Source organism: Mastacembelus armatus, chromosome 19 (assembly GCF_900324485.2).
Source record: "Mastacembelus armatus chromosome 19, fMasArm1.2, whole genome shotgun sequence".
Classification (NCBI taxonomy): Eukaryota; Metazoa; Chordata; class Actinopteri; order Synbranchiformes; family Mastacembelidae; genus Mastacembelus; species Mastacembelus armatus.
In genome coordinates this window covers 8,815,407-8,840,251 of record NC_046651.1, presented here as the reverse complement: position 1 = coordinate 8,840,251, position 24,845 = coordinate 8,815,407, and the positions used below count along the sequence as shown (strand labels likewise).

The window sequence follows — 24,845 nt, the reverse complement described above, 5'->3', positions numbered from 1 at the left end:
CAAATAGCAGCAAAGAATATTTGTTTTGCAAATGAACATCTGTGTCAGGGTCGTTCATGTGTCGCGGGTCGGGCACTAAAACAGCTTGTTCTGTCCTTTGTCCAATGAAATCATCAAAACAATTCCTCATGATAAGATTGAAAGTGTAATTGGCCAATCATCAGTTTCACAATCTAAACAGGCGGTGCTTATGTGATTGACAGCTGTGTTGTCGAATCAATCAGAGGCGTTGGTACCCTCGACCAATAGAAATGCCGGAGAAGAACGTTTGACGTGTTGCCATCAGCCAATCGTGATGCAGCTTAGAGTGACGCATCCTCCCATCAGCTGTTTTTGTTTTGCTGAGTGGATATTGGAAGTTAATAACATCATAATAACAGTGTGGATTGCCTAAAGTCAAACGCCTCACTGAGGGGCCGCTGTCGTCTATCTTTTCTCCTGTTCAGACTCAGGACCCCTCGCTCGGTGCGGGATGTGTGCCAGCTGAGCCAGCCTGACCGGACATTCCTCTGCCCGAGAGTGCGAGCGTGGCGCTTGGAGTCGGGGAGCAGAACAGGGGAAGCGGGTTCCGGCGGGGATCGACCCGAGCCCAAGGCCTCCGAACTCGGACAGCAAGAGGAGAGGGATTTAAGCGGCTCGGATGGAGTCCCAAGACGTACTGGACGGCCCCGAGATGCACCGAGGCTTCATCTGCGCCTCGTTTAACCAGGACACCACGTAAGCGACCTACGGGCCGAGCTCAGCGTGAACTCAATCCTCTCCTTGATGCACTTGACTATTGCATAATTATTTTCAGCCGCATTTACGCGCTCTGGTTCATTTTCTGATAGTCCGTAAGAGCCCGGGGATAATCGGGGATGCGTGTGCGTTCAAAACGCATCTACAAGTTGTCCATGCCTTAGTAAAACTTCTAGATGAGCCCGTACCAGCTGGGAATGAGTCAGGCCACTGTGTCAATGCTCAAAGGCCTGTTGCACATTTAAAAAGTAACGAAACCTGTAGTTGTAAGTAAGGCACACTTTAATGTAGTGTACTGAAAACAAGATGGTCGATTCATATCAACATTCAATATAACATGCTAATAACAATATGACATGTAACAGTAAGAGCAAACTGGTCATTAAGATAAACTTAATTATTAAGATAAACTTAAATAGTCCCTGAAGAGAAAACCAGGAGTAAACTGAGAGTAGTTTTACAAACACATAAAGTTCCTGTGATATTTCTTGACTACTAAATAGTTTGACCATCCACACCTGTGCTGTAGGCATCCATTGCCCAGAACAAATGGATTATTAGAGGGTAAACAATGAATTAAAAGACAAGTCAGGTACTGGCTTCTTCAGTTACAGGTGTGTCTCCTTCAATAAACATCCCCTCAGGCTTTGACTGTAAAACCAAGCAGGTGGCAAACCAGTCAACCTGGGCTGCTTATCCTTTTTTTGTCATCATGTTCTTTTCATTTTCAACCAAGCATCCCTGGAGAAATCCACAGCATCTGCATTATAGCTGTGCTGTCTAACCCAGACAAGATAGAGATAAATAAATCACATCATAAACTGTGTGGCAACAGAGCACCTCCTTATTTGTGGAAAGACCGGGTTATTACTGCTATTATTGCTGCTATCAGCTCAGTAGTACAAGTCATCTCAGAGTCCATTTTTTAATCACTGTAATTACAGTGTTGTTTTCATCTATTCAACTGGACAGTGATGGGTGTTATGTTGATAAGCTGGTCTGTTTTATGTGTGTGTGTTTGTTGTAGCTCTCTGTCAGTGGGCACTAAAACTGGCTACCGGCTTTTCTCAGTCACTGCTGTGGACAAACTGGATTGCATCCATGAGGGAGGTAAGAAGGAACTGCTGAGTTTCGGTTTACTCAGTAGCACAGAGCATATACTGTCACATGACGGCTCCCCGGCAAACGTAGCACCAACACAGGAAAGCATGCATGGTTAAGGGCTTATTTTTAATGAGCCATGCATACAGTAAATCCTCTGTGACACACCATAACATAACTCCACACTCACAGGAGTCTACCCAATATTATTTGAGCTGTGGTCAGATACACCTTGGTCATACAGCAGCTCAGACAAGATGCGACATGGTTGCTCTGCTGCTTACAGAGGAATGCTCAGTTTTCTAATCCTCTGAAGCTGAAAGGAAGAGAAAGTTTAGAGTCAGTTTGCAGAAGTTTGAGCTCAGCAGTGATCTGATTGTCAGTTCCTTTCATATGAAATTTAAGCAGGTCGGTAGCTAACACAAGACTTTGTGTATAATGACAGGAGAGTGTAAAAAAGTGAACTCTTGAATTTAAGGAAGCTACAATATTTACCTTTTTGAAAACACTATATGTTCATTGGTAATAATAGCTTTTTATTTTAAGTATCCTGCAGTTTCCAAGGTCTATCTCTTGTCCCTCTTCCAGTTGAGTGTCCACATGTATATATTGTGGAACGGCTTTTCTCCAGCAGTCTGGTGGTAGTGGTCAGTTTGTCCATGCCACGGCGAATGAACGTCTACCACTTCAAGAAAGGTACAGAGATATGTAACTACAGCTACTCCAACAACATCCTCTCCGTCAGGCTCAACAGACAGGTAAAAAGAGGAAATGGGTCTCTTCAGTTATTCTGCTTTTCTGCTTTATTTTGTCAAATATATTTTGGTACGCTAATCTCTCTCTGTTGCTTGTTGCCGACACGCCCTATGCTAATCAGCGACTCGTGGTGTGTTTGGAGGAGTCAGTCTACATCCACAATATCAAAGACATGAAACTCCTCAAGACCTTGCTCAACACTCCCACCAACCCCTCAGGTACACGTAGGATTTTATGTTAATTACTTCCCTTTAAAGCAAGACTATCTTAACTTTTACTGAATTGAGGCCACTATGACCACAACTAACATTTGCAGGATAATGCAACATACTTAATCTTAGTGTAATGATAGTTCAAACAAGAGAAGACTTGTAAAGTCAGCAAACTGACTACTGAGTAATGTCAGCTGTCAATCAATATCTATGTATAGTTCAGTGACATTAGTCTGCAGAAGATATCGGTGCAACCAAACCAAATAAGGGTGTAGGAGTGAAACCACAGAAATGAGCAAGAGTACATCTTTATTGCTTATGAACTCAGCTTTCCATTTGTAAGATAAAAAAAGCATCACATATTTCATAACCTAAGAAGCAAAGTGCAAAAAGTGCATTAAAGAGAAAAACACAAAAACTGCCCAAATGATCCGCTGTACTCCCTTCTAGGTCTCTGCGCTCTCTCTGTCAACCACAGTAACTCCTACCTTGCGTACCCTGGCAGCGCCACCATCGGAGAGATCACAGTGTACGATGCCAACAACCTGGTGAGGCTGCATTTAAGTCTAACATAGCAACAAAAAAACTTGCCGTTGTCGTCACGTCTCTTGAAAACCCTATGGGGGAAAAGCAGCCCAGCACTGATCTCATTAGAAACCACCTTGTTTGCCCCTTTAGAGCACTGTGACGCTGATCCAGGCCCATGACAGTCCCCTGGCTGCCCTCACCTTCAGTGCCTCTGGCACCAAACTGGCCAGCGCTTCAGAGAAGGTGAGGACTTGATTTCTTTTTGTCCTTCATTCTGTTTTATCACTCACTAGCCTATGGCTGACCATCTTCTCCTCTACAGGGCACTGTTATCAGAGTCTTCAGCATTCCTGAAGGACAGAGACTGTTTGAGTTTCGGCGAGGGATGAAAAGGTTAGCAACCTTCTGTAGTTCAAAAGAAACTATTAATAAGCATAGTGCGGACAGAGAGTGGACAAGATGATTCATGGTGGCTGTATGTCAGAGGTTAAAAAAAATGGCTCATGAGAGAAAGTTTAGCAGTTCAAATGACTCACCTACTCCACGGCAGCTAGTTGAGGAAGACACTCGCCCTCCTGCTCAGTAGCCAGTGATGACTGTGAATGTACTGAACAGCTTCGAATGTCAGTGGCCCAATATCAGCACGTGAGCAGATGAGTCAGTTAGCCAGAGACACTGAAGAGGCTGTTTTCACTCGCAGCTTTTTAGCCCTCAGGCAATGCAGTGGTCCGATTTCATCCACTGTATTTTCCAGTCTATAAGTCACACCGAATTATTAGATGCTTTTAGCAAAAACAGCCTTGTTGAACAGAAAAAAATAAATAAATAAATAAGCCACTTCAGCGTATAAACCAGAAGTGCATAACCAAATTCATTTATCTGCGTCAAGTAACGTTAGTAACGCCACCATCGTCATGGAGAAGGTGAAGAGGTGTGTCCACCTCTTCTCTCAGGTTGCCAAACTTTGTTTCAGCTGCAGACTTTATTACCTACTGCAGTATAGCTCTTTCTTTTGGGCAGCATTTTCACTTGTGTTACACTAGAAGTTAGAATTTAACATGAACCTTTTTACTTTTTAGGTGGTACAGTATTATGCTCAGCTGAATCAAGAGTGTTATCTAATGCTAATGACTATTCAACAAAATGTCAGTAAATGAACACCTATAAGTCACGTTGATATATAAGTTGAATGACAAGCCAGAGTACTAAAAAAAAGTGCAAACCTATAGTCTGGAAAATACGGTAAATACATATTCAAAACTCTACATTTGTGCTGTGGGTTTAAATTGTGCTTATTTTATTGTTTTCAATAAAGTTTCACTTAAGTTTGACTGTTTTATCATTTTCCATCTGTTGTCTGTGTGTGTCAGATATGTTAGCATTAGCTCACTGTCCTTCAGTGCGGATGCTCAGTTCCTGTGCGCCTCCAGCAACACTGAGACGGTCCATATTTTTAAACTGGAGCAGCACAGCCCCAGGTAAACACTCGCTCTGTTTGTTTCTACTCAGTGAATCAATGACAGGTTTTCTGTAAATCCAATAATGACTTAATTGACTGACCTGCAGTTAAAACTAAGATATTGCTGATGTAGTTTTGTTGATACTTTTACCGTTTCCTTTTGAGGATTAACATTCTGTTGATTTTTCATATGCTTAACAGACTTAAAATAAAAAGCAATTTCTCTCTATTTGAAGTCTCTATTGCATTGAGGGTGCATTTAATGAGCAGCACCCTCTGCTGTATGTTTGATATAAACCAATGGAGTAGTGTGTAAAACTTTATTATACATTGCATTGATATTTATTAGTGTCCTAATGCTTCATCTTTGCACCATCTTTAACCATAATCTTGTTTTCTTCCAGCCAAGAGGAGGAATCTCCTACATGGTCAGCATATGTGGGCAAAATGTTCACAGCAGCCAGCACCTACTTGCCCACACAAGTGTCCGACATGATGCACCAGGACAGAGCTTTTGCCACTGTACGACTCAACATGTTCGGTCTAAAGAACATCTGCGCCCTGGCTACGTAAGGCAGAATGAGAGAGAGAGCCATGATGGGATGTTTTTAAAAAGTATGTTCAGGTTCAGTCATATTTTGTGTGTGCTCTGTGTGTCAGGATTCAAAAGCTCCCTCGCCTGCTGGTGGCATCCTCAGATGGCTATCTTTACATCTATAATGTGGATCCGCAGGACGGAGGCGAATGTGTCCTTGTCCGGAGACACAGGTGTGTACATGTGTACATGTTAACAATATGTCTTTGGTGGTGTGATTTTGTTAAGCCTTCGTCCGCTCTGTTCCTGCAGGCTGTTTGAGTCCAGCGAGGAGCAGGGGGAACAGGACGAAGACGCTAAACCGGATGATGTCTCTCCCCAACCAGCCACCCAATCATATGCTGCCACTGTGGCTCTTCCTTCAACTCCACCCTCCTCCACCACTCTCATGGGTATGGCATTGCTATACACTATTTAAACTGATGAAAACCAGCATCCTGGACCTGATACTCCTTACTGTACCGTGCACCACATTTTTCTTGCTGTTTTAACTCTGGCTTCCAAAGTTGTTATGGAACTACTAAAAATCAGTTTGAACCTCAGAGATTATTTTGTGGCTGAAGTTAGAACACTTCACATGCTAACTAAAATCAAAGGTGCCGTTGTAGATCAGATTTTATAATGTATTTTTACAAAGTATTTTCATAAAAAATAAACAATGTAAATATGCATCAATGAAGGAAAAATGTGTCTTTAGTCATTTTAAAAAATTGTTTTCAGCACCGTCTTAAAATAGAAATACAAGTTTACATTAACTTACCGGCATTATTAATTAGAAATGAAGAAAGAAAAAGATATGACAAAAAAGTATGCAATTCCGTCTGATGACTGTAGAACGATACATTTATGGGGCTGAAGTATAAACTAATTTATACCTAATGCTAAGAGAAGCTGTAATGGACATAGGGATGTTTCAGTAGCAAAAGGATGCAAAAAAATTTCTCTGCCTTCTCCCTTCTCTTCTCAGGCTACTCTGAGGACGGTGGCGCTCAGAAGGGTGAGGTCATCCCTGAGCATGAATTTGCTGAAGGCCCTGTCTGTCTGGATGATGAAAATGAGTTTCCTCCAGTCGGCAACCAGAGTAACTGACCAAATCTCCCGTGAAACCTCTCCCATCCCCTGCTTAACAATCAGAATCGCTTGTTTTGAACAGGGAGGAAAATATTCCTGACGTATCGAGACGTTGTGGCACCCTCACTCTCCCACACGTATCCCTGCTGGCCTAGGGTCAAATTTTGCCAGAAAGTTACTTCCTAGTGTTTCCTCATCCTGCAGCCCTCTCAATTTTTGTGCAAAATCATGATTAAAAAACACTCAAAACACACACACAAAAAAACAAACACATTCAGAACATTTAAACTCTGCTGTTACAGATTTAAGTCTAGTCTGAAGGGCCCCCACCCTGCCATCTAACGCCATGAGAGACTTTTTAACCCTTTTTAAAATAATAACTCAGCAGCACGGTGACATTTTTGTTGCACATTGTCATGGTAGCAAGTGAGAAGACTGAATATACCAAGGTAGTATAAGAGACAAGAGACTGCTGTAGAGTAACTTCTCACAAGCGCAGTCTGATGAAACTGGTCTATTCTCTTAGGTACATATACCACATCATAGCACAGTTTAGTCAGTCAGGCCTCAGGACGCTGGGAGATTATCTCTGGGCATTAAATGTGGCACACCTCGAGTAACCAGGGATGACTGTCAAGAAGGAAAAGATGTCAAGCGTGATACACTATTTAAATCATGACACATGCAGTCAGTATTATAAGACTTGCAGATGCAGCTGTGATACTAATTATGGTAGTGATAGATGAGGCTAAAAACATGCAGAGCCACAAATGTTACCGTATGATATGTCTGGAAGAGTTGGCTCTGTGGGAGGAGTGACATGAGAAAGGCTTGATGGTTGGAAGTGACAAAGTTAGAGGTCCTTGAATTTCAGTGATATCCTGAAGACCTTTTTATTTACTGTAACATGCTGAAAATGTTAACATGTAACTCATTTTTACTTTGATGTATTAAATATTCCTTTGCAAAATGTTTTAAAGTATTACACATCAACGCACTCAGTGCGTAAATATATATTGAGACTTTTTACAGTGTGTATAATGTGTATATATAACATTTATACAGAGTACTGTTGTAATAAGTAACCTGGTAATGCCATGTGTTTCGCCAAAAGGTGGCGCTGTTAGGATACCCGTATGCTGCATTGACCTGTTCAGTACTGCACATCTACACCAGACTCATTAAAGCTGACAAGTGATTCAAACTCTGCACCTCTGTTTGTTTTTGATTTAAAACAACATCATTTATATGGCGAATGTTTAAATCTCACATTAAATCTAATCAACTATCAAACAAAATAATAGTTATGTTTTTGGACATTTTAGAGGTCAAAGGTCCATCAAACTTCAAATTGTTGAACACCGTGGCTTTTCATATGCTCAGTTACTCTATAACAAGCAGATCTTAACTATTTTGTGGTTTGATAGATCTAATTTTCCCCAATCGACTGGCCTCCTCTACTAACTAAATGCCTGACAGTCGGCTTCTCTTTGCTCTCCTTGCTTGTTTGCATGTCCCGTGTTACATCTGGACATTGAACCTCTCAAACAACACATTCTACAAACAAACGACTGAGCACATTCGAAGGAGATGTTTGTCTCCACATCTGTTTGCTTACATCTGGATGCTTCTCCATTGGATGTTTTTGTGTGTGATTTCCCACCCTTAGCCCAGCGTGGGGCAGCGGCAAACAGCCTGTCTCGGGTCACAGCAGGGCGCAGCTGACCCGTCGGTGCTGTAGTCTGCTGCGGACACAGACTTGTCGGTGGCTATGTCCCATAATAGCTCCTCCCTTCTGCGACTGATCCTCTCGACTACTGCCTGGTACTCAGGTGTCCCAACTTTCAGGGGGGTCTCCTCAGCCTCGTCACGCTCTAGATCAAATATCAGCGGTGGGTCATGGAGCTGCTGTCTTCCCGTTGCACCACCACATGCCTCAGCTGCACCTGAAAGGGGACAGGGATATGTGTGTGTATGTGCATCACTGTAAGAATGAAGTTATTACATAATATTTCGAATAATGCTCAGAAAATATCCCTGCACAGAAAAATAAACAAGCCACCAGAGTGGTACCACATGCTGACATAATAAATTTTATACTGTCCAACATGATGACAAGGCATAATATGCTGCATTGTACATGCACTGTTATTTGTACTGTTATTTGATACGTACCTGTGATGTAGAAAGCTTTGTGTCTGCCTGTCCGCACTGTTTGCAGGTCACCAAATTTCCCTGCAGCTCCACTGTTAGGGTGGAAAAGAAACTACGAAATAAGTAGAGAAGAGCATATGTCTGCTTTAGAGCTCTAGTACACATACAGCCAACTAACAGCACAAGGAAAATTATTTAATATAAAATAGTACCTCATGACCAGTCTGTTCAGCATATAGCAGGACATTTGTGGCATCAATGCCATCATAACATCTGTCAGAGAGGGGAGTCATCCCTGCCAGGGACAAAAGAGTTGGGAAAATGTCCATGCCACTGCAAGAGGAGAAATAAGGATCGTTATGCATAATCTGTGTTTTGTTTTTTTTAACTTTCTGGCATCATTAGAAATTTAAATAATCCCAAATTCCCAACAGAATCTCTGTCTGCACCAAAATAACATGGCAATCTATACAACAGTTGTCAAGATATTTCAGTAAGAGCCAAAAATGCAGGAGTTATTGAAATATTTCAATCTGGACCCAAGTGTAGGACTGAAAAAAGTTTGTCCTAGTGCAATATCATTATCATGTCTACAAATGTCGCTGAATGCATCTAATGCCACTATGCTTCAGGTTTGATCCATTACATCTAGTTAATGCTGAGTGTTTATGTACACAAAAGGTGTGTAAAGTAAACAGAAGACCTACGTCTCTGAGGGATTTAAAGTAGTCTCTACATAATGGCACCTGAGCAGGGCAGAGCTAGTGGTGTTCGCAGGGATCCTCCCAGGCCAGTACACCACGGTTGGCACCCTATGACCTCCTTCCCAGGTAGTCCGCTTAGCTGAGCCTCCACCTAACACAGAGGCAAAGCATGACTTTAGGAATATAAGGATTCACAGCAATAAGACATACAGTAGCCTAAGCCTCTACCACGTAAAGGAAGACATCGGTAAAGGAGCTTTGCTTTTCAGGTTTATTTTTATACCTCTGTTAGTTTGCCACTTTCCTATGAAAGGGCCCACATGTCCTGCGTACTGACATTTCTCTTCCCAAGGGCCGTTGTCACCTAAGTGTAACACATACACATGAGACTGCGGTTAAGGCATTTTAGGACAACAGTTGCACTGGTAGCATTCAAAGACGCTAACCGGTGAACCAGATGAGAGTATTGTCTTTGTCTGTGTCATCGGAAGCGCTCTTTACTGCCCCCACCAGGCTGTCCATGTCTCGCAGGCTGGCAGAATACACTCTGATGTCATCTGGATGATAGGCTGCAGAGGGGGTACGTGGAGGGGCTAAAGGAACGTGCATATGAGCCAGTGCTATGTAGAGCAAATATGGCTGTCCTCGCTCCCTGCAAAGATAATTAATAAAATGACACGGGGTCAGAATACTGGTTCTTTGAAATGGAGCATCCACTTGCAAACTCACCAAACATACATCTGGATACAACAATGGTCGATTTCTTTCAGACATGTTAACTTCTAGCACAAAAAAGAGCATAACATTACAGATCCTTTTATCCTGATGAAAAACTTACGTGGAAATTACCATTATGAATGACATTAGTTGCAGCTGTTTTTCCAGTAAGTGACCTGTCCTTGTGTACCATTATAAAGTAGACTAAACTGATGTACAATTTGTTAATGTAATCATGATGTGTGACATTCATGAAGCATGGTTTCGATTTTAAAGTCCATGTTGCCATTTTATTTTTCCGTGTAAGAATGTGAATTGGCAGCACGTTGGCTTGGTGGTTAACACTGTTGCCTCAAAGAAGGTCATTGGTCGACACCTGGGAGGGGGCTTTCTGTGGAGTCATCTGGATGATAGGCTGCGTGCTTGTGTGGGTTTTCTCCAGGTACTCTGGTTTCCTCCCACAGTCCAAAAACATGTATGTCAGGTTGATTGGTGACTCTAAATTGCCCATAGGAGTGAGTGTGAGTGTGTGAGGTTGTGTGTCTCTATGTGGCCCTGTGATGGACTGGTGACCTGTCCAGGGTGGACCCCTGCCTTTCACCCAGAGAGAGCTGGGATAGGCTCCAACAGATCCCTGTGACCCTAAATAGGAATAAGCAGGTAAAGATAATGGATGGATGGAATGTGGACTCTGAACTTTCTGACATGTCTGGAACACAACGTCACTTATATTACTTCAGTCAATATGCATACCGTTTGGGTCATGACAGGACATGACTGATAACTGCTGCACTAGTTAACATGACCTCAGACTATAGTATGAAGGAATTTTGTCTTCACAGGCAGTAGCAAACCGCAGTGTTCACCGCAATCCTCCTATCACACTCAATATGTACAGACACATTTACTGTACTATTACCAGTATTTTCACCTCTGTTGGCAAATTTACAAATGCCAGTTGGTATCTAAATTACACGCATATTTTATTTTGGCATATTATTAAATAACTTCTCCATAAGCCACTCCTTAACACACAACAGTAAAAACAGTGTTTACAAAGGCAGTTCTGCGTTATACTGTATTGGCAGGTTGCCCATATTATAATATTTCCTCTGGTAATTCAGGCTTCATGACATACGGATGCAGTTGGCATTAGTTTATATCTTTTGTATGGACATATTACATATAAACACCAAGCCTGATCCCTGTAGCCGAAAACAGAACATATACAAAAGCCATACAGCATAACAGGAAATGATGCGGCATTTTGGTCATTTTCCTTCCATATGCAGACTTTAAACGGAAATTAACTACAGGTGGGTACAAATGTTTTCACATGCTTCTGATTTTCCCTCTGTCTTTCTTTAAGTGATCCACAGTACAAGTTTGTCCTCGGGTAATCTCTGATGATGAAACATTGCTCAGATCTCTCCAGTGATAACACTGGCGAATACAAAACAAAACTCCAAACAGTCTCAGATGTTGACTGAGAATATTAAGTCTGTTACTGACCAGAGTATCTTTACTGTTATAATGTACAGAGTTAATGGAATAAGAACCAGAACTCCTTGTGCCTGAGCATTGGGTATACTAACCTTAACTTTTACAAAAGTTGTTTGTATTGTTTGTAATGTATTGGTATAATCAGGTTTCACTTGTCAGAAAATATGACAGTGTTGAAAACTGTAAAACTATTTCAGAATGTGTCCTTCTCTGCGGCTGTATTGTACCTTGCATTGTGTATGATTCTGACTGCAGCAGATTTGTATTTTTCTGTTAGTGTCCACAGGTCAAGCGGCTGCTCCATGATACTGCTGTTCTCGATCAGAGGAAGACCCACTTTGGAATAACAGCCTCCTTGTACATTCCTCTTCAGTCTAGATCATGGGTACAGAGAACAGCAGGGCATAATAACATAACAAATGTGTGTAAGAGCGTGTGTGTGTGTGTGTGTGTGTTTGTGTGAGTAAGATGTGCACTTTCCATCTTAGAGGTTTGACTTAAATCTCAAACTTCTAAAGTTTATAAAGTGCCAGTATCAGGATGGACAGAAGTTCAGTAAATAGATTAAAATCAATTGAGTATCAAATTCCTGTAAAATATTTTCAATGGCATCCTTCACATGCTAATGTTTCTAACAGGACATCTGAAAAACTCATTAAACAACTTTGATTACGGCTTGACTTAAAGAAGTGTTAAAGTCTTAGGGTAGTGTAGCAGGAGCACAGAGCCACACCTGAAAACTTGAGTTTCAGATCCATTACAGGGGAGGCACTGGGGCAGGTTATATCCTGGAATGTCAGTGCAGCCCATGTCATTACTGTATGGTATACCTAAGTAGTAGTCGAAACCTGTCCAGGAGACAGGAGGAAAAATTATGCTCACTCATCCCTATGAAGAGACACAACATAAATGTATTGTATCAAGTATTTTATTACACTGAAACTGACAAAAATGTTTTCAGTTACTGGGATACAAAAGCTGATGGTAACAGTTTTCACCACAGTCCAATAGCTGGTATGGCAGTGGCTACAACAGATATGATAATGGCCCACTAACACAACTGGTTACTTATATGGATGATATATAGTGGTAATGAGTTGCATATGCCAGATGCTAGGTTGTCAGCCATTGGAGCATTCTGTAGGTGCTATTGAGCGCTATTCAAAGGACTGAACTGGACTTGAATGTCCCTTCGGGGATTAATAAAGTTTATCTTATTTATCGTATTTTATTAAATGCCAGTGGGAGGTGGGTGTTGAGTCAGCTGAAAGTGAAGAGTCAAGTCCAAGGGTGTCATGTCACAGCTGCAGAGAGTTCATTACTGACCCTGTTTGGTGTGTTCCCTGCAGTGAGGTGGATGCACACTCACACACTTGATGTGGTTAGAAAAGTCTGGATAGACCAAGTGACTCGACAGCCCTGAACTGTAAATCTGGTGTGCAATAAATAACGTGGCATATGCATGTATGCGTTTTAGCTCCAATCTCACCGTTTCATGTGGCATGAAACAAATATTTTCTTGTTTGAAAGCCTTCAAGTGTTAATTAAATGCTGAAATGCATTTATATTTTAGAAATTCTTTTGTTATATGCTTCTGAATTTATCAATAGTGAATGTACAAAAAGTATTTAGACCTAGCTTGAGAAGACATGAAAAGAGGAAAAGGATAAACTGCTTTAACTGCTGTTTATACAGCAATCCCACCATTTAATGTTTTAAATCTGTCCATTCATGTACAAGAAAGTAAAGATAATTTTTACTTTCCTTGTGCAAAGTTTAACCAAACCTTTTCGAGAAATTCCTGCCTGACTTGGGGCTCTAATGTTTAGTTGGGTCATGACAGATTTGTGATGTAAGTTTCAGGCGCCCACTTACCTCTGTTAGTTGGACTATATTGTCCATTGTGACCTAGGTGCCATTTCCCGATCATGGCAGTGTAATAGCCCACCTTCTGTAGAAGCTGGGGCAATGTAACTTCAGAGAGAGGCAGACCGGCTACAGAGTCCACTGCAAAGTTATGAGTCACTCCATTTCTTAGTCCATAACGGCCTGTCAGAATGGCAGCACGAGATGGGGAGCAGGTTGATGCTGGGGAATGGAAGTCTGTCAATCTGGAGAATTAGAGAAATGACAGGCTATCTTGTGGAGAGGAAGATTCAGTATGAAAAATATGACATTCAAATTAATTTAATATCTTATCTTGTATATACCTTAGTCCTTGGTCGGCCATCATGTTGAGGTAAGGCGTGTTGTTTGCCTTGCCTTCAGGATGGTTAGCATCCAGGTCACCCCAGCCTATATCATCTGCCAGTATGATGATGAAGTTGGGCTTCTTACTGGGCTTATCAACCTTGAAGACTGCATGGAGCAGAAGTCCACACAGCAGCATGCCAGACAGAAATGACGTGAAAGCCCCGGCCATTTTGGCTAGTTAGTTAGACTGCATTGAAAAAAAACATAGACAGCATAGCATACAAACATATCAATACAAAGCAAAAGTCAGTAAGTATTTTTTAAAATACAAAGTTGAGAAAGAGATCATTTGTAAACCATACTGACATTGGTCATGTTTGTATAGAAATTAGGTAGACATTTAACTATGTCATATACTGGGAATCAGATTGTGTAGTGGCCTCATTTGTTAAAGACTTTTAAAAAGAGGAATGTAGTTTCTGTAATCAGGGATTAATAGTTACACAATTTATCAACATAACCCTGTTTCTTGTGGGTATGTAAACATGATGGCAGCAATAGGTGGCTCTTGTGATGAAAACTCAAAACTGCCTCTGTTCTGAACTACCTTAGTAAATCAATCTACATTTATGTATCAGCCTTTCATTGTGCAAGAGATAAAAGTCTGAATCTACAACAAACTATAAACAAACAGCAAACACATTTATACTGTGTCCACAGTCAGACTGCTACTTTACATTTAACAAAAATTATAAATAAATGATTAGTTTCATAAATGCTGATGAAACTAATCTGCATTTATGGTTGATCACACAAAACGTTAATATTTTACAGATGCAATCAGACTACTGTTTGCCTGAGCAGAAGCACATCTGCCACTGTAGATTTATGGGCAATCACACAACAATATGTCACATCTACTTAGAGTCCAAGGAGAAGAAATTACTGAACATATTTGGGTTAACTCAAAACATACGTACTCTAACATCACAGGACACTGACTATTGTGCTTCATCAAAGTGTAATAACCTCTAGAAGTGATGCTAGATAAGAGTGCAGACTTTTATTATGAAAACTGACAGTAATAGGTTTTATGTTGTTTTAAGACAATCATGTAAGTGGGAATTGACCGGAGGCTTTCCACCACAAAGCAGATTAAAGATATTCAACTCTCTCTCTCTCACACACACACACACACACACACTCACACTCACACTCCAGGCAGGGTGAACTGAGGCTTTTCCCAAACCATTCTGCGCCCCCTTCGCCCTGTGGACCATGGTTGTGGGGAACCTGAAGACGGATATGGGGACAGAACTGGCTGTAACCAGATCTCTTTAAACCCCACTCGCCTTTCCAGTTGGGGAGGGAGCATTCGTGAATGCGTGGTTGTAATGAGCGCATGTTTCTACGTGTGTTTGGTATGTGTGTATGTGTGTGTGTGTGTGTGTGTGTGTGTCCGTTTGTCCATGTGCCGGTGGATATACGCGCGCGACAATACGTAGAGTGCAGACGTTGGCTGACGCAGCGCGCGACAGTAAACCGGGATTATAAGAGCAGCAGCGGAACCTGTGACCGTCGGCACACAGGTGAGACAGACGACTATCGCAGATTATTTCATTAAAAACGAGTAACTGTATTTAAGTAATGCAGCCCATGTGGCAGGACATACATTGAACACGTCTATATTCAAACAGGCGGCAGAAAAGTACTTACGGGCTGTTTGTGTTTGTGAGCAGTTGTCAAGTCACTTTACCCACTGACCACATGAGCCGGCGCCCATTGCGTCAGCCCCATGAGGACAGACCATACGGCTCTCTCAAGTCAGTATGACCAGCCCTCCCACGCCTCTGAATTAAAGAAATAAACCTAACAAATTATCCTGCTTAAAAACAACGTATTTCTATTTGGATTACGGGGCGATACAATAAGGACAATGTTTTTTTTGTGCTCATAAATAAGTGAATAATGTTTTAAAAAGAAGTTATAGGCCAAAGGATTAGTCTCAGGACAGTCGCCCCCATTATAAATAAGCGATTCTTTATGTATTTTCCCCATTTAAGTACAGAAAATAGTAGCCTATGTATTTGATAGTATTTAATAAAGATTTGTTAATGTTTAGCCTTGACAGAACTAATTTATTTATTTTATACACAAAGCGTAGACATCAAAAAATCAAAGGCAAAAAGAAAAAGACCTGTACTTCTTGTATAGTTCAAATACTTCTAGTTAAATCTCAACGTTTTGTTTCCAATTAGCAGTGTTAACCTCTAATCCTCTCTAGTTTACTGTCATTATACTGAAAAACCTTACAAACTGAATAAATCTAGCAACTCAGAGTTTTAAAAAACAAAAATCAACAGTTTGAGTTATTAAATATTCTTACAAAGTTAGTTTGGATAGTATTATGTAGTAGTAGTAATATTATAGTAGTAGTATTATGTCTACATTAATAAAAGTTTAAGTTGAGCATGTGCATCTTTGACCTTTGAAATAGCAATTTGACACAATAAATTAACTCCAGGTCAACTAAGTAACTTTTTGACATAACAAGTCTTAAGTAAACTCCATAGATTTTAGGATTTAATATCCTGTTATATACATAAAATATAATAAAATATATACAGAAAATATACAGAAAATGTATATTTTAGGTCTGTTATGTTGGGACTTTAAAATGTGTTAGTGCATTAACTACTCTGTGTATGGACATTTGTCTGTGGTAGCTTTTTTGTTTGTGCATATGTTTTAAGTGTTAAAAAAGGGACATTATCTCCATTTGTGTTGTTTTCCTTCAGCATTTTGCATGAAATACTGAAAAACGGAAGTTTACACGATGCTTAACATACTAGTACAGCTTATGAAAGCCACCTTCTATTGCAAAATTTGACCAAAACTAGGGAATATTGCACAACCAGTCTCTATGGGGTCGAACAAAATGCACTGTAGATAATGAGCCCACACATAGGTAAGCTCCCTAGAAAACCCTAGAAAACAGAATCATTCATGTGTTCAAGTAATCATGTTTGCAAATCATAATTCATTGCCCCAAAACAGTGTTGCTCATTTAATTAAGAGAGAGCAAAACCAATGTTTCACGTTATTAAAGGTACCATAATCTACACAATGATATGAGTAGTTATTCTGTATTCTGCCAAAACTGAGTGCTGGTTGTGTATCCTTCTTTTCTATTAAAAAAAACAATAACACCATATTGTTTTTAGGTCATTATCTGTTCTGCTGAAGAAGTATCACATAAACGTCTGTTATTCTGCTTCCTGTAAATAAAGCTGTGAAACATTTTACTCCCATGGACTCACCATATCTCATCCAAATTCTCATTTCACCCACAATCAGTGTCAAAAGGTAATTTTACTGGGTTGTAGATCTATACTGAAATCTGTCATACCTACATTTGTGCAGAACATTTAATTTTTGCCCAATTCACTGCCCAGTTGCATTAATAATTGAATAAGCACAGCCTTGTCCAGACTGCAGAGAGGAGCTGAGCTGGGTGCTTTTTCTTCCTTACCATCTCTGGCTGTAGCATAGTCGGTGTTACATTAAACAGCAGCCTGATGCACAGAACCATGTTATCTTTATTTGCAGGCCTACTATGCTTCCGGGTCCTCACTTTTAAATCTCACGCCCGCTGTCAGGCGTATCATAGCAACGCTGAAAGTGCCTCTCATTGGTCGCGGTCACGACCAATGAGAGGCGAGTCTCTGTTTAAGTTGGAGAACATGACAGACTGATCCGCGTAGGTATTTATAATATAACGCTATATTATAATATATATGTCTCTCCTCTAGATCTGCACAAAATTGTGAAAAATACAAAAAAACGAAACAAACAGCATCCCGAATTAATTCAATATGGAACAGGTCTTTCAGTTTCCAGTTACGGGACTATACTGTATTTTGCAGGACCTTTCGGAGCCCTGATCTAACGTCAACTTACCTGCTAACTTACTTCTTGTGAGCCAGCAGTCATTAAGTCATGTCACTTAATGACTGCTGCTCTTCTCATCACTAATGTATGATGAGAAGAGCAGCAGGTCCAGAGTCAGTGTCTGTTGTTAGCTATAGCTAAAGCTAACGTAACTAGCTGCGACGTCACCGACACAATATTTCTTTCCCTCAAAAGTTACAGATGCGACTAAAACCGCAACACTGTGTGCAGTTTAAGATTAGAAATACGTTGATGTTTGTTTTAAAACGTGTTTGCTGTGTGTGTAAGCGAAGCAGACATGCTGTTATGGGTTGTGGCTACTCACTGCGGGTCCCAGTGCTGTGACGCTACGTAGCTAAAATGAGATGAATTGCGTGCAGTGCGCGTTCACGCTTTATAAGACACCGCTACAGTGACAAACACACTACAGGACTCAATAGAGTCACAGCTACTCGACTCTGCCACCATGGTTTGTGTTTTGTTTCAAAGTATGCAAATTAGAATATTTTTAAATTGATTGCTTAAGTTGCTTAAGAGCTCTAAAACTGTTGCTTCTTTGTGCAGTCATGACACTGTGTGGACTGAAGCCAGCACGTTTCCTGGGACCCAACGTGTACTCAGAGATCCCTGATGGAGGCTGGGGATGGGTGGTGGCTGGGTCCTTCTTTTTGGTAACGGTTTTTACCTATGGGACCATCAAGAGCTTTGGCATCTTCCTCCAGAACCTGATGGAGGAGTTTGGAGAGAGCAACAGTAGAGTCTCCTGGATTGTTTCCATCTGCGTGTTTGTCATGACCTTCAATGGTAAATGAAGCTTAACAGGTTAAGTGCGTGTCAGACACAATAGAGGCTAGTGAAATGAAAATGAAGTTATGAGAATTACTGTACTGTTGTCTACACTAAACAACAGTTTGTTCACCTCAGGTCCTCTCTCCTCTGTGATGTGTAACCGCTTTGGGTTTCAACTTGTTGTAATGCTTGGAGGATTACTTATTTCCTTGGGTACCATTGCCACCAGCTTTACCACGTCCATCAATCAAATGTACATTACCTATGGATTACTTGCAGGTATTTAATTGCTGTCTCCTGTACCTCCATCTTAAAACAAAAATCACATAATGCTATTATTGATGGTTAGCTGCTTTACTAGTTGAATTAGATTTTAAACCTTACATCTTTTCCACTGGGCAGGTCTGGGCTACTGTCTGACGTTTCTGCCCACCGTGACCATCTTGTCCCAGTATTTCAACCATCGACGGTCCCTGGTCACAGCTGTGGCTTCCACTGGAGAGTCTCTGTCTGTGTTTGCCCTGGCACCAGGTGAGGGATGCACAGCATGAGATTCTGTTGATGTTTATGCATACAGCCGAATTAGTGCGACTTTAGCGTGTAGAAAACACATGTAATGAATGTGTACTTTGATATACTTTGTGTGGCTGGAATGTGAAGACTACGGTTCTGACTATTTTAATGGTAAAATCCCATAGTATAAGAAAACAAAAATTAGCAATTCATTCATTCTACTAATTACTGCAAATGAAGCCAAAGCTTTACTGATGGCACCAAGGACATGTTATGTTTCATTTCCAGTGAGATCTACTGTAAATACCACATATGCAGTTTTATTGAGGAGAACTCACTAAATACTTCCTCTTCCCCTTCAGCTTTTTCTGCCCTAAGGGACCATATTGGCTGGCGACATACAATGACATTGATAGGAGCTTTGCAAAGTACTATTATCATCTGTGGTGCTCTGCTTCGGCCAATCGTTATCAAACCCAGAGGACCCCATGAAGCAGACACTGAAAGGTCGTCTCCAAAGGAAGTCGATGCCCTCACTATACAGGAGAATGCAGAGGGCAAAAAAACAGAGGACTCTGTAGCAAACAAGACATTGCAAGCACAAAATACCTCCAATAGTCTGAGCAATGAGATAACCAGAGGTTCTCTGAGCACTAGAGATTCTCTAAACAACACAGGTAACATCCCAGAGAAAATGTTATTGCACAAAGAGGCATGGTCAGAGACAGAGCAGAAATCTGTGGAAATCTGTATGGCTGTAAATGTGGAGGAGAAAAACAAGGACACAGACAAACAAAGGATAGAAGGTGAAGAAAATAAAGCCGGCGACGAAAGGGTATGTGTACATAACTCAAGATTACTAGATTTCTCCATCCTCAGAGAGTGCAGTTTCATTTTCTACTCTCTTTTTGGACTGTTTGCCACACTCGGCTTCTTTGCCCCTCAACTCTTTATCATTGAGCTGAGCGTGAGTCGAGGTGTGGAGCGGGACCGTGCCACCTACATGCTCTCCACCATGGCTGTGGCTGAAATCTTAGGGCGATTCTTCATCGGGTGGATCCTGACGCGTAGGCGGTTCAGGAAAGACAAGCTTCTTGTCCTTCTGGTCTGTGTAATTACAATGACTGTGGATCTGGTGGGGTTTACTTTGGTTACAGAGTTCTATGGCCTGGCTGTGTGCTGCGCTTTGTATGGCTTCTTTATGGGAACCTTAGCATGCACCCACATCCCTATGCTGGCTGAGGATGATGTGGTGGGCATAGAGAGGATGTCTTCAGCTGCTGGGGTCTATGTGTTCATACATAGCTTTGCTGGGCTGGCTGGACCCCCACTTGGAGGTAAGAGTAATGACAAATCTACAAGAAATATTATGTATGATTTCAGTGATTCCTCAGCTCAATGCAACTTTTATCTACTAATGACAAAGGAATGTTTTGTTTAGTGATTTAAAAATCCAACTTTGCTTACATTAGTACTAAAAGCCATGCATTTTTTTTTCTACATAAAGCTGGACAGTGCATTGGCATGCTGTTACAATGCATCTACAAAAGAAATCACAGAGAATTACTTTAAGTACATCCATGGGTAACACATACAGCAATCATATCTGTCAGATCTATCTTCTATAAAGATGAGGCACTTGTAAAAGGACTAATTAAAAGAGAATGGACCAGAAAAGGAGAAATTCAGATTTTTAAACAGTTTGGCATGGGTCTTCTACATTCCCCGTAATTTGACTCTAAGCATATGGCATTGTTGTTATCAGGGTAATTATCCTAACCTCCTGTAGAACTGAGCAAGACATTATGCAACTTAATTTGTATAATTGCCGAAATGTTCCTTTAATGCTTCCAATCAATTCTGCTCTGTTGGCAGGCGTGCTGGTGGATGTCACTCAGAACTACAGCTCAGCCTTCTACTCCTGTGCAGTCGGTATGGCACTGAGTGCCCTATTCCTGGGTTTGGTAAAACCTGCTAAGAGAGGATTACTCTGTAGGAGGAAAATCTCAAAACACCCTGAGGATCTACATGAAAGGAAAGGGGACTCTGGGCAACAGAGTGCGGTGCATAAACTGCAGGAAAGAACTGACAGTCAGGAGGAGTGCTCTGAAGTAGACTTAGACCACAATCAGATTCAAGCCACAAGAGATGTCCAGGAGGTTATACATTTTGGTTGAACTGATAACATAGGATAAGGTTAATTAAAGGGTCAAATCATAGAAGGGTAAAGACTTTTGCTGGTTTACTGCTGAAGTAACATGCAAACAAGGGAGGATGACCAATGGTTTTCTTTTGTACATTTGGCTTCTGAAAGCAATCTTGATGACTTAGATCACAATATGTACTTAACAATTGTACTTTATTATCAAACAGTGTTTTTACTAGAGTCAGTACTGTTAAAATTAAGATTAGTTTTTAACTACTCAGTATTCTTAATGGAGTCTTGGACAGTGGTGTGAGATATGACTGGAAGTTACCTGTTTAGTATGAGTGATCATGGAGTTGCCTCAGTTTTAGATATTCCTCTAACTTGACAAATTAATCACATGCTGGTGATCAATACAACAGAGGTAGTCATAAAAACTGTGAAACAACTGTAGCTGCAGGAACAATAAATTGCACATATTCTCTAACACATTATTGAAAATGGATAAAGCTCAGGCGTTTGTAATTAAAAGTGTTTTTTTAATCAAGCTGTTACTAAGCTGACAATGCACTTTTATGTCATATGAGATGTCAGACTCAAAACTATTTTTGTACTGAAACTATGTTCAATCACAATAAAGAGTGATTTGAACCTACCCTTGCTGTGTAATGGGGATCTTTTTAACTCTTACCTTGAAGAAACTGTTTTCACTGCAAAGTATTTTAAATAGAAGAGCATTTATAAAGCACCACAAATATTTAAATGCAGTGACATCAGACCTCATAACAACAGAGAGCAGAGTTCCTGTACTTAGCTGGGACAGATATTTACAAATGTGAATGAGAAGTATGTCAATCATGTTCACTTCATGTTAATTGTAAATGTAAAATGTTAGTGCAGAACAATAGTCACATACTGTATTACATTATGACATTACTTAGATTAAGAAAGAACCAAACTTTAAATTCAGTTCAGAAACACAAATTTCCAAAATGCATTTCCAAAAAGTTTCCAAAACTATTTTTCAATTAAGACAACTCAAAATATGTTTGATGTTCTTAAAACGAAGTCACTACTTCTTGATATTTGACTATGAGTAGCCAATAACTCTCAAACAAAATATATTAGAGTGCATCCTATGGTCGTTGTGAAATTGGGAATAAACTTCTAGACTTTGTTTTTCATCAAACATTCACAGGTAAATACTTTAGTTCATCTTTTTTCTAGTATGTCCAGGCACCTGTGCAGCCACTGTTTGTATGTATGAAAGGCTTCATTGGGTTTGGGAAAAAGGATAGCAGAGTGAGAGGCAGAGCCCTCCTCTGGACTGCATGTTGCCCTCTGATCCTCCTCCATCCAACGCAGTAAGGCCTGATAAACAGATAAACTTGAAACAATCAGGCCTATTTTGGCATGTGATACTGAACTGTCCTGTTGAATCTGATTGTGCTATCTTAACTAGAATATGCAGTCATTTTCATTTTGACAGATGAGGAACACGGTACTGTTAAAATAACTAAAAAACTGCTGTATCATCATAATCAGAGTTCTTTCCTTGTATCTATGAAAGTCATTTGTTTTTAATTTACCTTGTATCTTTCAGCTATTTTGAAGCTGATTGAAACCTGAAGCTTGCGAAGGCAGATGGGACAGAAATCCAGGGGTCTACGGTCAGACTCCTCCAGATGGTTGGAGCCCTGCATGACACAGTTCAACCACTGGCAATGCTTTATTCCAAACATATGGCCAATTTCATGGGTCATTGTCTGGAAAGGAATATTTATCATTAGTTTTTCTAATAACTGCACAATAAAATCAAGCACTTAAGTGAAGTGCTTTAATCAGACCTGTTGGTAAAAGTGGAGGGATGGAGGACTCAGAGGTTCAGTGTATTTAAGTTAGTTAGTAGAAGAGTGTGTTTAATACAAACCTTGCAGGATCGAAGCAGCAGGGTGCTGGTGATGGGGGGAGTGTAATATCCGTCAAACACAGAATATTCTCCCTGCTTCAGCTGAAGCCGTTTCTTCAGCCTCCCAGCATAATTTCTGGTGTAGAAATTGTCATCATACCTTGCAAAGCTGAAAACACCCATTCCTGCACACAGTTAAACAATAATGAAAATGTAGGTAACAAACGCCCATTGATAGTTTGCATGTATTTAGCACCAGCTAGTGGCCGCTCAAACACATGACACCATCAAAAGCTATGAAGATGGTCAGGAATATCTATGATGCACTTACTGTATATCTTAAAACTATCAGTGTTTACTGTTACTCTCTTCATTGATATTGTGGACATATCAGGGTAATTCACAGAAGATGTGTAATACACTGACATGCAGTGGAGTAAGTGGTGTGTGGTATCATTAAAATCTTCTTATAAGGTTAAGGTTTTAAAATCTCACCCATACTGAGAGAAGCCTGTCCAAAGACAAAGTTCCAAGAGTCTTTGGGATACAGGTCAATCATTGTGATCCCAACAATACAAAAAGCATCTTTTGGTTTCCTGTTGCCCAGAAATCGTAGCAGGTCACCTATATTTCAAGATAAAAACCAGAGTAACAAAGCAATAGCATGGATCAGTGTGGGCTTACTATTGTTTGCTCCCAACACTCATGTTTCTAGATGGAACAGGTATAAAAACTCTGAGATGTAAGGAGTAACAAACTGCCCAAGTTACCAGTGAGGATCTGAAGGTTGTGTGAGTTACTGTTAACTCTGAAAGAGCATCTTGTTTCAGCCACAGAAACGGCTGGTAGCAACTTGACAGAAAGTCCATAGAAGAAGGCCTGGCAGTATTGTCTTAGCCACTCCACATACTGGTCTGTCTGTTCCCCTGCTTCCCCAAAGGAACCTGGAAGAGATACAGGATAGAATTAAGGCCATGTGACATAGGGTCACAACAAAAACAAAACACTGTACATTTTTCCAAGTCTTGGTCTGTCACATACAAACTACATACCAACATACTGACCTATGGTCTGAATATAAATAGTATTCTGGCTTGCATTGGGAGTCTTGCGGTAAGGGTCTCTGTAGAAGCTTTCAAAATCTTGACGCTCCTCAGGGTGAGCAGGAATCCAGTCTGAGTCTGAGTGCACTGTGATGGGTTGGAAAAGGGACCCCAGTGACCCTGGGTGGAATCCTTCCTCCAGAAGAAGCCTTTCTTCTTTTGTGTACTTGCAGTAAAGTTTTACCAAGTCCTGGTTGTCAGAGAGCAGAGCTTTTTGGAACGTCTCCTTGGAGTGCTGGATCACATTCATCTATGGAAGAGACAGACCCACATTAAGATAGATACAGATGGAGTCAAGGTGAAATAGTTCAGGTACAGATTGCCCCCCCTTTTGTTCCTATTTAATAAAAACAACTTTGTATATGTAAGTAGATATAAACAGTAAAAACCTGCCTGGAGATTTGTTTCACATAAACAAGGAACTCGACCAAAACGTTGACACCGGAAGTTGTTTCCACCCAGTACATATTGAAATGACGTCATGTAAACAGAGGGGCGGGGCTATTGACTTTGAGCAACACCGACGCTGCTCTGGCACATTCAAACGACTTCGAGGTGTTGGTAAACTTACCTCGGATAACATGGAAACCTAAAATATCTTTAACTTGGCTTGTTTCGCGTCTTGCGTCTGACTGATGTCAAGTACAGGCAACGGTTAACTGCGAGTGGACGGTATACGAAAGCGGAAGAACTTTCAGTTAGC

At 40.7% G+C, this 24,845-nt stretch overlaps 4 protein-coding genes across 15 annotated transcripts; 2 read left to right on the top strand and 2 right to left on the bottom strand.

Annotated features, from left to right (window-relative positions):
* Positions 1-302: 302 nt before the first annotated feature.
* On the top strand, positions 303-7,669 carry LOC113135733 (WD repeat domain phosphoinositide-interacting protein 1). Its single transcript, XM_026315971.2, has 12 exons — positions 303-717; positions 1,766-1,848; positions 2,428-2,597; positions 2,717-2,813; positions 3,258-3,355; positions 3,486-3,578; positions 3,658-3,728; positions 4,706-4,813; positions 5,199-5,363; positions 5,455-5,562; positions 5,642-5,781; positions 6,357-7,669. Exons 1-12 carry the CDS (start codon positions 641-643, stop codon positions 6,476-6,478), a joined length of 1,332 nt encoding a protein of 443 aa, XP_026171756.1. The 5' UTR covers positions 303-640; the 3' UTR covers positions 6,479-7,669.
* arsg (arylsulfatase G) lies at positions 7,458-18,997 on the bottom strand. Of its 7 annotated transcripts, XM_026315965.1 has the most exons (12): positions 18,856-18,997; positions 18,734-18,780; positions 13,749-13,978; positions 13,414-13,649; positions 12,272-12,386; positions 11,766-11,912; positions 9,765-9,970; positions 9,602-9,682; positions 9,322-9,469; positions 8,827-8,947; positions 8,636-8,726; positions 7,458-8,406 (listed from the first exon to the last, which is right to left on the bottom strand). In XM_026315965.1, exons 3-12 carry the CDS (start codon positions 13,958-13,960, stop codon positions 8,126-8,128), a joined length of 1,638 nt encoding a protein of 545 aa, XP_026171750.1. In that variant the 5' UTR covers positions 13,961-13,978; positions 18,734-18,780; positions 18,856-18,997; the 3' UTR covers positions 7,458-8,125. The 7 variants fall into 7 exon arrangements, with proteins under 7 accessions (XP_026171750.1, XP_026171752.1, XP_026171749.1 ...); XM_026315967.1 differs by lacking the exon at positions 18,734-18,780 and having other exon boundaries at positions 18,856-18,980; XM_026315964.1 differs by lacking the exons at positions 18,734-18,780; positions 18,856-18,997 and adding an exon at positions 18,008-18,042.
* Positions 14,974-21,785, top strand: LOC113135730 (monocarboxylate transporter 7-like). 6 transcript variants are annotated; one of them, XM_026315957.2, is made up of 6 exons: positions 14,974-15,152; positions 18,247-18,486; positions 18,607-18,750; positions 18,874-19,002; positions 19,347-20,321; positions 20,860-21,785. In XM_026315957.2, exons 1-6 carry the CDS (start codon positions 15,113-15,115, stop codon positions 21,159-21,161), a joined length of 1,830 nt encoding a protein of 609 aa, XP_026171742.1. In that variant the 5' UTR covers positions 14,974-15,112; the 3' UTR covers positions 21,162-21,785. The 6 variants fall into 6 exon arrangements, with proteins under 6 accessions (XP_026171742.1, XP_026171743.1, XP_026171745.1 ...); XM_026315958.2 differs by lacking the exon at positions 14,974-15,152 and adding an exon at positions 15,185-15,320; XM_026315960.1 differs by lacking the exon at positions 14,974-15,152 and adding an exon at positions 17,453-17,491.
* On the bottom strand, positions 21,772-24,669 carry amz2 (archaelysin family metallopeptidase 2). The gene is made up of 7 exons (XM_026315972.2): positions 24,536-24,669; positions 24,104-24,392; positions 23,810-23,983; positions 23,535-23,663; positions 23,061-23,224; positions 22,720-22,896; positions 21,772-22,501 (listed from the first exon to the last, which is right to left on the bottom strand). The coding sequence occupies exons 1-7, from the start codon at positions 24,623-24,625 to the stop codon at positions 22,343-22,345; spliced, it is 1,182 nt and encodes a 393-aa protein (XP_026171757.1). The 5' UTR covers positions 24,626-24,669; the 3' UTR covers positions 21,772-22,342.
* Between the last annotated feature and the right edge of the window lie 176 nt (positions 24,670-24,845).

Excerpts from the sequence above, each read along its gene's own strand:
- LOC113135730 (XM_026315957.2), top strand. The coding sequence starts at position 15,113 with ATGCGTGGTTGTAATGAGCGCATGTTTCTACGTGTGTTTG. Across the intron at positions 18,487-18,606 it reads GTTTGTCATGACCTTCAATG|GTCCTCTCTCCTCTGTGATG; the intron begins GTAAATGAAGCT and ends TGTTCACCTCAG. Across the intron at positions 19,003-19,346 it reads TGTGTTTGCCCTGGCACCAG|CTTTTTCTGCCCTAAGGGAC; the intron begins GTGAGGGATGCA and ends CTTCCCCTTCAG.
- LOC113135733 (XM_026315971.2), top strand. The coding sequence starts at position 641 with ATGGAGTCCCAAGACGTACTGGACGGCCCCGAGATGCACCGAGGCTTC. Across the intron at positions 1,849-2,427 it reads GGATTGCATCCATGAGGGAG|TTGAGTGTCCACATGTATAT; the intron begins GTAAGAAGGAAC and ends TCCCTCTTCCAG. Across the intron at positions 3,579-3,657 it reads TGGCCAGCGCTTCAGAGAAG|GGCACTGTTATCAGAGTCTT; the intron begins GTGAGGACTTGA and ends TCTCCTCTACAG.
- arsg (XM_026315965.1), bottom strand. The coding sequence starts at position 13,960 with ATGGCCGGGGCTTTCACGTCATTTCTGTCTGGCATGCTGCTGTGTGGA. Across the intron at positions 12,387-13,413 it reads ATATAGTCCAACTAACAGAG|GTTTCGACTACTACTTAGGT; the intron begins GTAAGTGGGCGC and ends TCTCCTGGACAG. Across the intron at positions 9,470-9,601 it reads AAAGTGGCAAACTAACAGAG|GTGGAGGCTCAGCTAAGCGG; the intron begins GTATAAAAATAA and ends CCTCTGTGTTAG.
- amz2 (XM_026315972.2), bottom strand. The coding sequence starts at position 24,625 with ATGACGTCATTTCAATATGTACTGGGTGGAAACAACTTCCGGTGTCAA. Across the intron at positions 22,897-23,060 it reads TGCTGCTTCGATCCTGCAAG|ACAATGACCCATGAAATTGG; the intron begins GTTTGTATTAAA and ends ATTCCTTTCCAG. Across the intron at positions 22,502-22,719 it reads AAATAGCTGAAAGATACAAG|GCCTTACTGCGTTGGATGGA; the intron begins GTAAATTAAAAA and ends TCTGTTTATCAG.